This window comes from Buteo buteo, chromosome 2 (genome assembly GCF_964188355.1).
Source record: "Buteo buteo chromosome 2, bButBut1.hap1.1, whole genome shotgun sequence".
In the NCBI taxonomy this organism is placed as follows: Eukaryota; Metazoa; Chordata; class Aves; order Accipitriformes; family Accipitridae; genus Buteo; species Buteo buteo.
This window is the reverse complement of record NC_134172.1, coordinates 41,043,588-41,059,280: the sequence shown is the minus strand read 5'-3', so window position 1 is coordinate 41,059,280 and position 15,693 is coordinate 41,043,588. Positions and strand designations below refer to the sequence as shown.

At 40.8% G+C, this 15,693-nt stretch overlaps 1 protein-coding gene across 11 annotated transcripts in view; it reads left to right on the top strand.

The window, feature by feature from the left end:
* The window catches only part of SATB1 (SATB homeobox 1), a 115,525-nt gene that overhangs the window by 34,962 nt on the left and 64,870 nt on the right, over nt 1–15,693 (top strand). For 3 of the 11 annotated variants that reach the window (XM_075052022.1, XM_075052017.1, XM_075051939.1), the window contains exons 1-5: nt 4,211–5,994; nt 8,856–9,091; nt 12,897–13,073; nt 13,866–13,992; nt 14,722–14,845. In XM_075052022.1, coding sequence (XP_074908123.1) covers nt 8,881–9,091; nt 12,897–13,073; nt 13,866–13,992; nt 14,722–14,845 — 639 coding nt within the window. In that variant the 5' untranslated portion in view covers nt 4,211–5,994; nt 8,856–8,880. Of the gene's footprint in view, nt 1–4,208; nt 5,995–6,086; nt 6,157–7,541; nt 7,888–8,855; nt 9,092–12,896; nt 13,074–13,865; nt 13,993–14,721; nt 14,846–15,693 lie in introns of those variants that run through there. The other 8 variants (XM_075051991.1, XM_075051948.1, XM_075051957.1 and 5 more) reach the window with 7 other exon arrangements.

Here is a 15,693-nt window from a genome sequence, read left to right as displayed (position 1 = left end):
CGTATGTAAATTGTGATTGCAGCAGTCAGGTTGGTTAAAGTGTTTGAGCGGTGTCAAGCAACTGCTGTTCAGGGCAAAACAGAGGGGAAGTCAGTCTGAGGAGACCGAAAAACTACTTCAGTCAGAGGTGCAAAACTTGGAGGGCCGCAGGACTGTGTCCACACTGCAGCGGTGACTGTGCCGAGGCTTGCACAGATAGACGTGGGAAAGGACAGTGGGGCGCATCCTTCCCCTTAACCCACACTTCTGTCCAACCCATGCGGCAATCAGGCACAAGCCCAGCGGGGAGCCATCCACCTTTGGCCATACCTTCAGAAAGCCACGGATCGGTATTTTCATTGCCTTGCTGCCCAGCAGTTACCGTCAGTCATAGTTGCGCATGCATCACCCCTTGCAGTGGGGAAAACACAGTCAGGTCCCCACCGAAGTGAGTTTCCCGGCAGTCCCGCTGCCACTGCACAGCTCTGCATCACCTCCAGCACCGGCTGGTGCTTACGAGTTACCCAAATGGCCGCAGAGTTGTCAGAAGTACGTATGTATAAAACCCAATCAGCCTGATCTCCCCAAAGAAATCTGATAAAAGAGAATACACAGCCATGCTGGTTTTGCTCTGCTGCCAGGTCATTTCTGTTTGCATTGCACAAGAGCCAAGCCTCAAGATTTAGGCCCATATTTCCTAATTTATTTTGAACAAGAAAAGATTGGAACAGAGACCTTAGGAGGCACCGAGGCAGCATGCCACACTGGAGAATTTGTTTTGTTTTGCAGCTACTGAGACTGCTGTTCGAGAGTTAATTCACCATGGAGTTGAAAAAACGCAGTCCAACTTTTTATATATTTATTTGTCTTATTTCAACACAACCTAGCGCAAAATGCATTTATATATCATAAACCCAGTGCAACAACTTTATTAAGGATTAATAAGCTTTATTAAGCATATATTTGTCTGCTGTATGTTCGACTAGAAGCTATGAAAAATGTGATGTTACTATTGCCGCATGTTTAAATGATTGCCTGCATATGTATCCATGACAATATCTATTCATCTTCTGTTCTTTATATATGTTTTTATTATAAATATCTTTATTCTAGTGGAACATTTTAATATCAAAGTTGACATAGTGAAGTGCAAATTCGAATAGGTCAAATGAAAATCAGATATCTGTATCTTGAATTTATTCCAAGTAGTTTGGTATTGGTAAGAGATATCTGATTGCTGTCTATATGTCAAGATGTAGCAGCCTTCAGTAATTCGTGCTTTCTAGTCAAAGCAAGGGTTCCACGCTCAGCCTTCCAAGTCTGTAGTAAATACTTTACTGGGCATAAGTGATGTATGGGAATTAGATTAATCCATGTTGTAGGGAGTTTATAAGGTTTACTACATATATGCAGTTTCAAGAAGAGAGTTATTTTCCATAATCATTTATCTCAAGCATAGGAAGCATATGCATGATTATATAATTAACAGAATATTTGTTTGTCAGTTTTTGGTTAGTGTGCATAATAATATCATTATTAGGCCTTCTGTGCTCCTGTATTATCAGATTGTTATCTCCCTGCTCCTTTAATTCACTGTCTCTGCTTTTTGGACTAATCACTTTGTTTCTATCTGAACATGCTAAGGTTTTTTTGACCATGAAGGGAATGGTTTGCGAACACCAAAGCAAAAGTTATTTTAGAACAGATTTTAATCTGTTGTTGTTGTTGTTGGGTTTGGGGGGTTGGTTTGGGTTTTTTTTGTTATTGTCATATCTGGCAATCATTTTTGTAAGGTGATGTTTTAGTCCCAAATCTTGTTCCAAATCATATTTGTAAATATCTGCTCTATTCTAATCAGCTCTGCATCTCTCAAATTATCTTCAGTGTCCTTTTCTTCCATCATACTGCAGGCAGCATACTGCCAGCTGAAACTCTCTCATCCTTCACAATTTTCTTCTTTAGTCAGTCTTGCTCACTGCTGAAGTTTACTGTAGCAGGCTTTCCTGAAAAGGATGAAAAATAATACAATGTTGATATTTTCCATCGTGCCCGCAAAGTTTGAATTCAACTAGTTAACACCATTTTTCCTCCAAGTATTCAAACATTGGGAAATAATAATTCTTTTTTTTGCTCTTTTTTTTTCTCCTTTTTTTTTTTTTTCCAGAGGGACTGAATAATACTCAATCTATTTATTGTTGGAAAAAGATGGTTTCTAAATAAACAACCCGCTAGACAGTTATCCCTTGATCATATGTTATGGAAGATGTCACCTACATTTTCCCTTGTTTTTCTTTGTGAAACATGTTTCTTGGGGTTTGCTTGTTTTTTTTTTCCTTTTCAGCGCTCTTGGTAACAATCTTAGTAACCTTTTTCAGGGCACGCAACATAGGTACAACTTTTCATGTTTCCTTTGTACGCCACCTCCACTTGCTCCGTTTTGAATAACAGTATTATGTAACAGTGTATTCATTTTCGAGCCTTGCATTTCTTTGCTTCTGAGATTATAATCTATTTTGTGCATTGCTGAATATGATAAATATTTCATGTATTTCACCCCATTACCACTTTCTTTTTCCTGCATGCCCCGTATGCTGTTCGTGCTTATTTCGGTAAACATCAGCTTGTTTCTTCACCTAGTCTCAATGCATTCCTCTTCTTTTATAGTAAGTAATATATGTGTAGTGATAATTTTGCTCTTCATGGATTCACCTTTTCTTTGTTCAGAGGCCATGCTACTTTGTGTATTACAGAACTGGTGTTGGCCTCCCCACTTCCCTACTTTTGCTGCTGCTTCAAGTTTGCATATGCAGTGCGGTATGGAGTTTTTTGTTGGTTTGGGGTTTGGTGTTTTTTTTTAAAGTTACTACCCTAAACATTTTGGCAATGTATCTGTCTGTGCCATAATTTACGTTTTCTTTGGTTGATGATGCAACTTTCCTTTTAGATGTAGTATACCCAAACACCGTGCATTTTATCAATAAAGAGGTTTGATTTTTCTCTTATCTCGTAGCTTGTACAAACTTGTTGCTTTCAAGTTTGTCTAGTTGGGTTACTTTTTACCAAGTGCATGATGGGAAAAAAAGTTATGTCTGTCTCGCAGTGATGTGTTTCGCCGGTACGTTACCACCTTCCAGGGGCGGCTTTCGGTCCCGGTCCGCGGACACGGTGGAGGGCCAGGTCCGCACGGTCCCGCACGGCGGCGGGGCTGCGGCGTTCCGCCGTCAGAGGGGCGCAGAGCCACGCGCTGCCCTTCCCCGGGGCGGCTCGCCCAGCCGCGGCGCCCACCGCCTCGCCCTCCCTCGCGCAAGCCCGCGGGGGGCTCTCGGGCGGACGGTGCCCTCCGCCGAGGGGGGACACGGGCACGCTGTGCCACCCCGCCTTTGCCGCCCTTTTGCAACCTGCCCGGTGGTTTTCTTTCACCTCTGTCGATACCAAGGCGTGGGGTGGGGGGGGGAGAACTTATTTCTCCCCACGTGGCCTGCCGCCCCCCCCCGGGGGGCTGCCCCCGCCGACCGCGCCGGCCGCCCCCTCTCCTCCCCGGCGCGGAAACTCCGCACCGCAGCGCGCCGCTGCCGCCGCCACCGCCGTGCACCTGCCCGCCGCGGCCCGGCCCGCGCAGCCTCCGCGCGGAGGGGCGGGGGCTGCGCTGGCGCGGCGCGCTCGGCAGGATATTGTTCGGCCTTCACCCCCGCCCCTTCTCCTCTTCCTCCTCCTCCTCTCCTCTGCCCCCCGCCCCCGGCGTTCCCCCCACGCCACGCTCCCGCCGGCTCGCCCCCTCCGCCGCAGGCCCCCATCTGCCGCGTGCGTGCGTGCGTGCGTGCGTGCGTGCGCGCAGGGGGCGCGCGGCCGGCGCTGCCTGCGCGGGGCGGCGCGGCGCGGCGGGCATTGTGCGCGGCGCAGGCAGGGCCGCCTCACCCGCACCCAGCTGGCTGCAAATTCGTGCGCGCCCGGAAGCCGCACGCCCTCTTCCCCCGGCCCCCTCCCGCTCACCTACCGGCGGCGGCCGGACCCCCCCGGCCCGGCCCGGCGCGGCCCGGCGCCCCCTCCCCTCCCCTCCCCTCCCCGCTCCTCACTGCGGCCCCCTTTTGCCACCTCTCTTCTCCCGACCGCCCCCCCCTCCCGCTCCGGCCTCCCCTCCCCCACGCCTCTCTCCTTCACCACCACCACCTCCTCCTCCTCCTCCTCCTCCTCCTCCTCTGCCACTTTCTCTCTCTCTCTCTCCCAGGACGCGTCGGATGATCCGGGGCCGCCAGGGAAGGGCTCCGGGCAGCAGCAGGGAGGCTGCGTCCTCCTCCCGTCTCGGGATGTAAAAAAAAAAAAAAAAAAAAAAAAAAAAAAAAAAGCCGGTGGCCTCGGTGTTATTTTGTATTAAAATGAGGAGGAGGAAGAAGAAGCAGCGGCAGCAGCGGCAGCGAGCGGTAGCGGAGAGGAGGAGAGGAGGCTCTGAGCAGGGGACGGCGGCGGCGGCAGCAGCAGGAGGAGGAGTAGTGATGAGTCAACTAATAATTTAATGGGGACAGAAACAGAGAGAGGGAGAGAGAGAGGAGGAGGGGGGGGGAGAGAGAGCGAGAGCAGAGCAAGGCAAGGCAGCTCCGTCCGGGGACACACACACACACACACACACACATATATCCATGTAACATCCAGCAACAACCACCAAACCGGCCTAAATAACAACCATACTCGGCCAGCCAGGGGAAACGAGAATTAAAAAAAAAAAAAAAAAAAAGACAAAAAAACAAAGCCTACCATTATTATTCTTTTTCAATTATTATTGGGTTTTTTTGCTGGCTTGGTTTTTGTTGTTGTTGGCTTTTTTGCAACCTTTCTATTTTATATTTTTTACCCCTTCTTGCGAGCAACTCTTCTCGGAGTTCCCAGATTTTCTTTTTCTTTTTTCTTCCTTTGCAGAAACAGAACCATTTTTTTGTCTTTTTTTTTTTTTTTAAATAGGGTTGGGTGTTTTTTTTTTAATTATAATTTCTCCCGGTTTTGGACTCGGAGGGAGTGAAACCTCGTCACTTTTTGTAGTGGTGGTGGTGTGCCTTGTTGTGTGTGTTTCCTTCCTCCCCTCTGTTCTTTTTCTCTCTCCCCTCCTCTCTCGCTCCCTCTCTCCCCCTCACTCGCACAACAGCCCCCGGTAAATGAGAGGAGACAGGTCCTCTCTGCCTTTTTTTTTTTTTCTTTTTTTCTTTTTCCCTCCCCGGACCGCAAAGGCGAGATTAAAAGTGGCATTTTAGTGCCTTTTCCTGCAATTTTCTCTACACTTTTTTTTTTTTTTTTTAATCTCCAGTAGCGATCTCTGGGGCTGAGGTTTCCGCAGAAAGTTTGGGGGCTGTTACGGTGTGTATTTTTGCGGAGGGGGAGGGGAGCGAGCTCCTTCTGTGTGTGCTGCTCCTCTGGGTGCCTATTGGAGAATAATAGTGTAAGTGACAACCTAGAAGTAGACTTTCTGCTCTTCACACTAGATAGAAAAGCTGCCTTTTTTTCCCTTTGCTTTTTTTTTTTTTTAATACCCCCTTTCTCACTTGCTCTTGTACGCATTGGTTTTATTTTTGAAAGGATAGCTAGACTTCAGTCACCCTCCACCTCAATTTAAACCTGCTACTGTATTTTTTTTAAATTATTATTATGAATTCCTCGTTTTGAGCGTTGCACTTGTCTGATCAATTTGATCTTCAGCTCCTTCCGTTGCTAAACCTAGAAAACTGGCGCTCTCAAAAGATATTTAATCTGTATTTTTTGTCCATTGCCATTTTTGCTCATGGCTACTCTGTTTCTCGCTATTTATTTTTGCCCCTCCCCGCCTAGAGGAAAATAGCAACAAGAAAAAAAGAAAAAATAAGAGAATATTAGGGGAAGTAGTCCTCAGGTCTGCTGCCCCCCCTCTCCCCCCCTCCAAAAAGGGGGGGACCTAGAAAACATCAGTCTTGAACTTCTTCCTCTTCAAGAGCTCGGGCTGCAAAGGAAACCTCCTTTGTTTTTGTTATTTATATGCTGTCAAGTTTTGAAGTGGTGAGTTTCGGGTCGGTTTTGCTAATTTCACTCAGAAAACTGCAGTGTTTCTGTTTCTAGATAAGTACTTTGCTTCTTTGTCTCTTTAAAAGGTCACAGGGAAAGCTTGGCCTGGATTGTGAGAGCCATATGGAACGGATAAGTGCGGAGCCTCTCTCAAATGTGATTATGGGTTTTTATGGGGGAGGGAGGGAAGAGGAGGGGAAAGGCATGGGGAGGGGGCTGATTCAGGAGGAGAGGAAGAAATAATATAATACCGGTGGCGTTCATCGCGACAAAAGGAGATACCGCACCAACTCTCATTCAGAAATTGCGCGGTGTGCCCGTACGTGTATGCTGTCTCTGGGAAACTGTGCCTTGAAATTGTGCTCTTCTCTCAATGCCTGTGATGAAAACTTGTAGTTGTGAAAGATGCCTAAATGCGAAACCCGGGGAAACTCTCGGCCTGGAACCGGCGGAGATCATAGTTCTTCCCTGCAACCCTCTCCCTGGTCAGGCCACGCTGGTTGTTGCTCATCACTATTCCAAACTGAGGTTTCAGTGAACTTTAGCCTTGGGCATGGAGTTTAAATGAGTAAATTAGGTGTTTTATGTGCATGTAATTTTGCTTTGTAACATAAAGCTTTTTACAAGATGACTAAGCGGTGAAAGGATGCCGATGGGTGGGTATTCTCAGGCCAAGTGAAAATGACCCATTTGGTGTTTTGGTTGTAGTCAGTGTATTAACTAAACTGCGATCTATCACTTTTATTCACTGTACATGATGTAGTGCGATTCTGACTCATGATGACTAGATACTTTTTGTAGCAAAGATCCTCGGTGCCTTAGAGTACTTCTGAAGTTGCCAAAAGTGACAAGGATTTTCTTGTTCGAGGCTTTTTTTTGTTTTGTTTTGTTTTACTCTTCTCCCCCCCCCCCTTTTTTTTTTCCTTTTTTGTTTATCCTCTTATTCTTGAGAGAGACCAGTCTCAGAGAAGGAGCCCTATAGTATGTTAGCATCATCAGAAACATCGGAAGATGTTAACGGTTTGGTCTGTATTTCTTTGCTTAGGCTGCAGTTAACACAGTAAAAAAAAAAAAGAAAAAAAATCTTTTCGAAAAGTGGCTAAAATAGGTGCATTTACTGTTAATGAGACACATGACCTAAAACAGATGGGATCAAGATGAATGGTAAACCTTAGCCTGTCACCTTACAGCATAAGGAAAAAACCCCCGATTTTCTGAACTTCAGCTATTCAGTGTCATTCTTGAGGTTGCTTGTAAATGTTCGGATTAATATATTGCCTCATTCTTCACCATATCGGGAAAAGCAGCATGGTGTTCAAACAAGAAAAAAATAGTTTACAGAATTGTCACTGGCATATATACCAATGACATAGTAGTATATAAAAAAATGCCAAGATGTTTAGGCTTTAATAGCTTTGCTATGTAATGTGCAGAAAATGTATTGAATTACTAGGCAACTGAAAGAAAGTAGCAATTATCAGATTCACACCAGTCTTTCTAAATACGACTTCCCCAGTGTTAGTATTTGTACTTGCTAATGTAAATACTGGTACATAAATAAATGTCTAGTCACCTGTCCTTAGTGATTGTATTATATACATAACAAAATTGTCAGTGTAGTCACACCTTTCTCAGAGGAAGGTAGGGTAAAATACCTAACAATCACAACAGTATTGATGAATGAAATCATAACCAGAAAGATGTCTCTATTCTCAGCAACTGATTTTTTTTTTTTTTTTTTTAATATAGTTGGCAAAACAGATTACGATGAGTGACAAAAATCCTTGAAACTTACTCCGCTATGTTCTAGGCTTGGGAGATTTTTAGTGATTTAACTGGAATTGTTACTCATGGACGGAGGTTTTGAAAGTTTATAAAAAGGGAAATGTAAGCATGCTAACATATACCTTTGCTATTGAAATTACTTCTGGTTTTTGGTTTCAAATAGCTGTGCCAGCACATAACTTAGCATCACCCCGGGTTTGGTTTTTGTTTTTTATATTTAAGGGCTTCAAAAGCACTATAGAAATTGTGGGTTTTTTTTCCAGCATTATGTTTTGTGACATGCTACCTTCTCTTCTCGGTTATTTTTCTTAATTCAATAAACTACTCCATTTAACACTTAAAGCTTAACATCTGAAAAATTTCATATGCAAATTTTGAACTTAGCAAAAGTTGATAAACTCTTTGTATAATATTGCTTAGGAAACTCAAAAGCAACAATCTTCCATTACTGCTTTCCGAAGTTAAATGCTAAATTCTAACTTTTATTTTTAAGGGGGGGAGGAATTGTAAATGGATGATATTCTACATCTCTAATAAATCTGTTGCTACTTCAACTAAAGTTTTAACAATCTCTCTATTGTGCATCCATTTTTTTAATCAAGTAGATTGAGAAATATTTCACTAGAATCTTTTTCTTTCTGTCTCTCTCTTAACACAATAAAAACACCCGGGATTAATAACAAACCTTTCTGTAAGATTTGTAACAATGGCTGTGTTGGAGCACATAACTTGACAATCATCATCTTTTATATGAGTCTTAGTTTCTCTCAGATTTAGTAGAGTATCTCTGAAGATTTTTTTTTTAAAGGGGTACTCTCATTGGCTTTTAAAAAATAATTCCATCAGATTATGATGCGATCTCTCTGTAAAGTGGTGTATGAGGTCATTTTTGGAGAATAAGTTTGTTTCTTTTAAAAAAGGCATCTTCTTTCCAGTTAAAATAGTTATTTATTCTTCTTTATGAGCTTATGATACATATATCTCTCTCTCAGTACATGTGCAGGCTGTGTACGTATACATATGCGCACACGTGTACAACATATATATTTTTTTTTTTTGAATCATGGCAGGTGATCTTTAGAGGCGGGACTGAGTATGGATCATTTGAACGAGGCAACTCAGGGGAAAGAACATTCAGAAATGTCTAACAATGTAAGCGATCCGAAGGGTCCACCAGCCAAAATTGCGCGCTTGGAACAGAATGGGAGCCCATTAGGAAGAGGAAGACTTGGAAGTACAGGAACTAAAATGCAAGGAGTGCCTTTAAAACACTCTGGACACCTGATGAAAACTAATATTAGAAAAGGTAACACTTTTGATAATTCTGCATTAGAGAAATATGATTTATAATACTTGGGGGGGAAAGCATACTTTTGCAGACTCTACTTCATTTATATTTCAGGATTAAATCTCCATTCTAAAATACTATATATTCCCAACTCTGATATAAATCACATTTGGGAAATGTAAGCTTCATGCTTGGGTGGAGCATCTTGCTTTACAGGGTGGAGTCTGATTTTTGTTAAGGTAAAGGCTAGCTGCCCTGATAAAAGCAAATTCCTACATTGAAATAGGAGTAATATAATGCATTATTTCTTTGAGTAAGTGTTGGGCTAAGAAACGCAAAACTATGTAAGAGTAAATACCAAACCCACAAACCAAATTCTCGCCTTTCCTCTTAATGATGGTCCAAGCTTGGACGGGCAGCAGTATTTCTGTAACAGTTGCAAGTTGGTTTAAAGGAGAGAGTGTAAATCTTTAGGTATCACATTGGAAAAGTCATTTATGATGTCAATCTTCGCAGTTTATTTTCTTAAGTACAATTCATTATTGAACAATGAACGACTTGGGTGTCATATTTTTCAGTGGCTGGTTTGCTGTAATTAGACATTTACACAAGGAAAAGGCACATTTAGAATCATTGATGTTTGTATGTGGATGGCTTTTGTTTGCATTGAAAATACTTCTAATGGACAATAATCTATAAATTTTGCTTATCAAAATGTGTAAGTCTTTTTGACCATGTCCTGCAGGCTTGCTAATTTAAATCAAAATATGCTGCAGGTAATTTGGCATTTGTTTTAAAACAGACTCTACTTTTCTTAGTATAATCAGTGTATGTTTATAATCCAGATTTGTCTTGCATTTGCTAAGCAAAGTGCAAAATGCAACCAAGACTATTAAACGCACAAAGTTAGAAGGCAGAGGAATTTCATTGTGTCTGATGCATAACATTTATCGTACAATCATTTATTTTTTCCTCGGTTTGGCGAAAACAAAGAATATATTGATCCTGAAATGAACAGACACAGCAGTCCGTATTGTTAGATCTTTATCTATTAAAAATGGAAAAACAGCACTTCAGCAAATTCTTTGGCCTCTGCTCATGATTACCCTATTTATTGATTGTTTGCCAAGAATGTATGCATCTTAAGAAAGCCAGGGTAAGAGCATTAAAAATATAATTTATTACGGCTTTTCAAGCAGAGTGCATTAATATTGTACAGTGAAGCAGTGGGGCTATATAAAAAGGACTTTCTGACGCCTGCAAACATATAAGTTCCATAAATTCCTAAATAGGAGATTTCAGCTGTCTCTGGTATTATGTGATATTTGCACAGCAAACTTTAATGCCAGGACAGTTTTAGACAAGGATTCTACAGACTTCACTGCTCCTTATGGCAGACGTGCTGTTTACACAGACTCGTAAACCTTCAGCAAAAGCTCTAACACTGCCTTCAGGTTTAAATCATGCTGTATTTTTAGCAGTGAGCGCTGACCAATGCTCTCCCCTTTAATACTAGAAGGTTATGAAGTTGCTGCACTTGGAGGTCTTGCCAAGTACTAGCAGGAGTGATCAGCCAGCTGAGATTGTGCTCTCCTGTATAACATTTTTCACATTAACAGAAGGACACTAGTGACAGTTTGCTAAAAGATTTAGTGGCTTGATTTGTAGTCAGATGATACCTGTGTCGCACTACCAGGATCCACCTCTGATAATCTACACTGTACATCAAAATTTGGCCAGGAGGTTTTCCTGTGATGTTTAAAACACCACATTTTCCAGAACGCTGCAACTCAGGAGACCTTGTACCCAGCAAAAAGTGTGCTGATATGCAGCGAAGTACCTGTGCATTGCTAGTTTTGTGTCTCATCAGAGCTTAATTTGTAGGAATTGATAAGGGGAAAAACACATACTCTTTAGCTGGTTTTGAGTGTATCTGCACTGTTTGTTAAAATGAAGCTTTGTTTACATTTTATCTTCAGGTATTAATGGTGAAACTACTTAAGAATTTTGAGCCCTTACTCTTGAGTCAGACGGTAGTAGGTCAAACAATTGTGAGAGCCTGGAAGGGAAAAAAAAACCAAACCCCAAACAAACCACCTTTTGCAGATGAAGAGTGTGTGTGTGTGTTTAAGAAAGCTCTCCACAGCTTAATTAAAACCAATGAAGAAATTACCAATTTGCATGTACTGCTTTTGCTTTGGTCTTCATTCCCTTCCTGACCAGTCTCACTTAGATTTAAAAAAAAAAAAAAGACAAAAAAAAAAAAAAAAAAAAAAAAAGCTCCTTCCTGCACTACATAAATATTGGCAAGCATTTAGTCTTGTCTTTCATGCTGAGCCTATTGGGCAAACTGGAGTGAGTTTGTGAGCTTTTCCAAGCGAGCCTGAAGGGGTTTGTTTGCCAGAGATTGACTCTCTGGTGAACAGATGTAGTTTAAACATACGTGCTTAAGAGGTATCTTTTTTATCATGATTTCTTGCTATATGTTAGAGCACAAATCAACAGACGTGGCCTTAAAGCGTTTATCTATTGTCAAGAGTAAATTGTCTTTTTAGACTACAGCATGTCTGGTGCACCTTAGCACGTTAGGAGGTTTCCGTAAGTCTAGAGGGCAGTGGTTATAGAGGCATTAACATTGTAGGACTAATTGGAGTTCCTGGGTGCCCTGTTAAAATAACCCTTGTCATCATTTATGCTAAAGATGATACCCCTCTGGCAGGCTGCCATAAGACAGTTCTGTACATCTGCTTTTAACCCTTTTGCTTTCTGTTATTAAGAGATCCTAACCTGCGCTGCTGGAGACAGTGGGACAGGGGCCTAAAACCTCAGGTCCGAGGTCATCATGTCATCTGTGTTCGTCTGGGAGGCTGGGAGGGATTTTCACAAAGTCTAGGAATCTAATTGCTGGAAGAGACTTTGTCCCTAAAACAGCTTGGGTCATTTGTTACTTCCCTGTCTGTTGTCAAACGGGAGGAAAAAAATCTTTAGAAAAACAAAAAAGGAAAGGAAAAAGGTTATTTGCTTAATATTCTGTGCAGCGTAGGGAATGGTTTGTTGTATGATGCTACAAAACTGGAAATTAGTAATTACTTTCAGGCATACCAAAATAGCAACGAATACCAGAAATGTGGAACGTAAAGCGCAGGAGGCAACAACAACAACAACAAAAAAAGCCCAAACTGCAGGTACACTTCTTAAAACGGCATTGAAATCATGATTTGTTTCTTAAAGATGTGAGTGAAAGTAGTGCTCAAGTGCACTCAGTGAATGAAGCACGAATTAGTGTTAACTTTTGCCTTGTTTCCTTGTGTACTCTTTTCAGAGCGAATGTATAACACACAAGGTGATTTGTTGTTGATGGTGAAGGCAATTAAATATTTTTGGCAGGACTAAGAAAGTTTTAATGTTAACGAACAAAATTATGTAGCTGGTACTAAAATGGCTTACAGTGAAGACATCTGCAGTATGTATTTAGGTTCTCATGCTGCCTGCTACTCACAACAAATCAGGCAGGACAGAGAGAATCAACTTCTCTTCAGTCAACCTTGTTGTTTCTATAGAAGGTAATTCTTTAATCTGTATCCGATCAAGCAAGATAAATTTGCATTTCTGCTTTTCAGAGAGATGTATGTTTTGTAGAACTTTCTCTTTTTTGGGGAGGGTGAGAGGAAAGGACTCAGGGAATATGTTTATCAAATATTTGTGATGATTCTTGTTGCCTCCTCTGCCTGTTTGTACAGGTTTTATTTACATAACGCTGTATAGACCCACCTACTCTACTATAACTCAAGTTTAATACATTAAATTTAATTTTTTTTAATAGGAAGTATGCTTCCAGTTTTCTGTGTAGTGGAACATTATGAAAATGCCATTGAGTATGATTCTAAGGAGGAGCATGCAGAATTTGTGTTGGTGAGGAAGGATATGCTTTTTAACCAACTGATTGAAATGGCATTGCTATCACTTGGATATTCTCACAGCTCTGCTGCCCAAGCAAAAGGTAAATAAGATTATGAAATTGTATGATGAATTATGTTTGTTTGTGGGGTCTTGGGGGAGGGGCAGGATTTCTTTCAGGAATGCGAGGCAGGTTTTACTACTTAAACTTCTTGCAGATTCTGTCTCTATTTTTTTTTTCCTTAATGTATTTTTGTTTAGTTAGTGCACGTTTTGTTCTTGGGGAATGTGGAGGTAAATTTTTTTGTTGTTGTTTAAAGAAAAAAAAAGACTTCAACTGAATCATTAGTATGCTTATTGACCTTAATAATCTGCTCCACTGAGGATCCACAAGGAAGTGTAAAGCATATTTGAGCAGATGGACTGTTGAGAGTCAACTTGCATTTATGACTGAATATCCAGCTCTGTTTCTTTTATTTTGTTCCTGATGGTTTTATAGACTGCAAAGTTTTTTTTTTTTTTACTCAGTCCTTGCATTGCAAAATCCTTTCTAATTTGTTAAGAGGAATGCTAACTATTATATCATGTCCTATTGAATACATGGGAACTTAGGAAAATATACTTCCATACATATTGAAAAATCTCTACTGTAATGCATTTGTATAATTTCATAATGTAGATAAAGCATATCCTTGGTGGTGTGTGGGTGGGGGTTTTTTGGGGGGGTGTTCTTTTGTTTTGCCAGATTTAAGAGGCTAGAAACAAAGGTGGTGATCTTGTTAAAATCAGATATTTCTTTTGCCCCTAAGAATTAACAGATAAATTACTTTTTTCTTCAATTTTTCCTGCGCTTCTTGCCCACTCCCCCTACCATCAAAAAATAAAAATCCCGCAGGGCTTATCCAGGTTGGGAAGTGGAATCCAGTTCCACTCTCCTATGTGACAGATGCCCCTGATGCTACAGTAGCAGACATGCTGCAAGACGTGTATCATGTGGTCACACTGAAAATCCAGTTACACAGGTAAGTTGCATACCAGTTCTGGGACATGAACTGTTACTTGTCTGCTCTTACTGTTAATATTGCTTGTATTTAATTCCTACTGTGGTGTGTGCTCAAAGTACAAAAGCTTACCTAAATTAATTTTTAGTTACTCTAATTCTTCTTTAACTTACAGTATACTATTGCAGAAAACTTTTATAGCTCTGATACATAGATTTTTTTTGGATATCTCATTAAAACTATATTGCATTTTAGTCAATTAAATGATGCATTACAAGAAGGCATTTTACATAAAGTTTACTTAAGAGAAAAATATCTTTGCATATCATGAACAATACCATCTGTGTGCATTTTGTAAAAGAATGACTTGCTCACACTTATTGTTGCTGTCTAGGTTCTTAAATTTCACGGTAACAAAAAAGAAAAAAAACCAGTTAATATATTAATGCTTTTCATGATCAGTCGTGAGAAAGCATTACACCTTAAATTGTTTTACCAAGCGCATCAGAGCAGGAAGGTAGAAGTAACATGAAAAAATAGTCGCCACATGCAGCTGATGTATAATTCATGCATCAATACAGCAGATGTGTTGTATAAAGTAATTAACTAATCGGAACAATCAGGAGACCGAGAGCAATCTCCAGATGCATCTGCTTGATGCGCGAAATGAAATCTGTCTGTCTTAAAGGAATGTTCTGCAGCAGGATGCAATCTTGTAATAATCCCTTTTCTAATCTGTGTTTCAAATAGTTGCCCTAAACTAGAAGACTTGCCTCCTGAACAATGGTCTCACACAACAGTAAGAAATGCTCTGAAGGACTTACTGAAGGATATGAACCAGAGTTCATTGGCCAAGGAATGTCCCCTTTCACAGGTACTTAGCATAACATGTAATAAATAATAAAGCACTATAGGCAACGCTGATGTGAGATTTGAGATTTCTACAGACTGTAGCAAGTAGTACCCATGGAGTGAATCTGCCAAAAATGCAAATTCATTTGACCACTTCATGATCTTTATAAATATGCCTGATTCATTTTGAATATAGTCTTACAACATTTCCCATGGGGAGTCGTGAAAGGTTGTTTACACCACACTAAAATTGTCTCACAGAAAACTGGATTTTAACTGGTTTTTGTCTTCAGTCTTTGAACTGCTTTGATGCAACTACTTTTTTCAAGCACATGTGTTCAAGATGTTAAAAGGCTCTTTACTTACTGCTGTCAAAAGTACTATTGAATCTGAATGCTTGTTAGATAACCTACAGTAGTTTTAAATGCTAATTCATAAAATGAGACAGTCTTTGGCATGCTATATGAGAAGGGAATAAAGAATAAAGCTCTTTGGATGATGTGTTGTTGTTGCAAACAACCAAAGGAAAATCAGTCATTTATTAGTTCTAATCAAAATATACCTAAACAAAAATGAAATCTCAATTTATGCATTGCTAAATATTGAACTGATGCTTTCCTCAAGCCTTGGTGTATTGTTCTTTTTTGCCATTCTTTTATCAAATTACTGTGAAGGCGCAACTTATTTTTCTACGCAGTACTGTGTCCAATGATGCTGTGGTGGGAACATCATATTTATTTTTACCTTTTTAATTTTAAAAGGTATTTTGTTGTGGTGCAGTGCAGAAAAATTCAGTATACAAATAAATGATGCTAGTTGTGGTAGGGAGGGGGAAAAAGGAAGTTAAGGAAGCCAAGGTATTTTTACAGG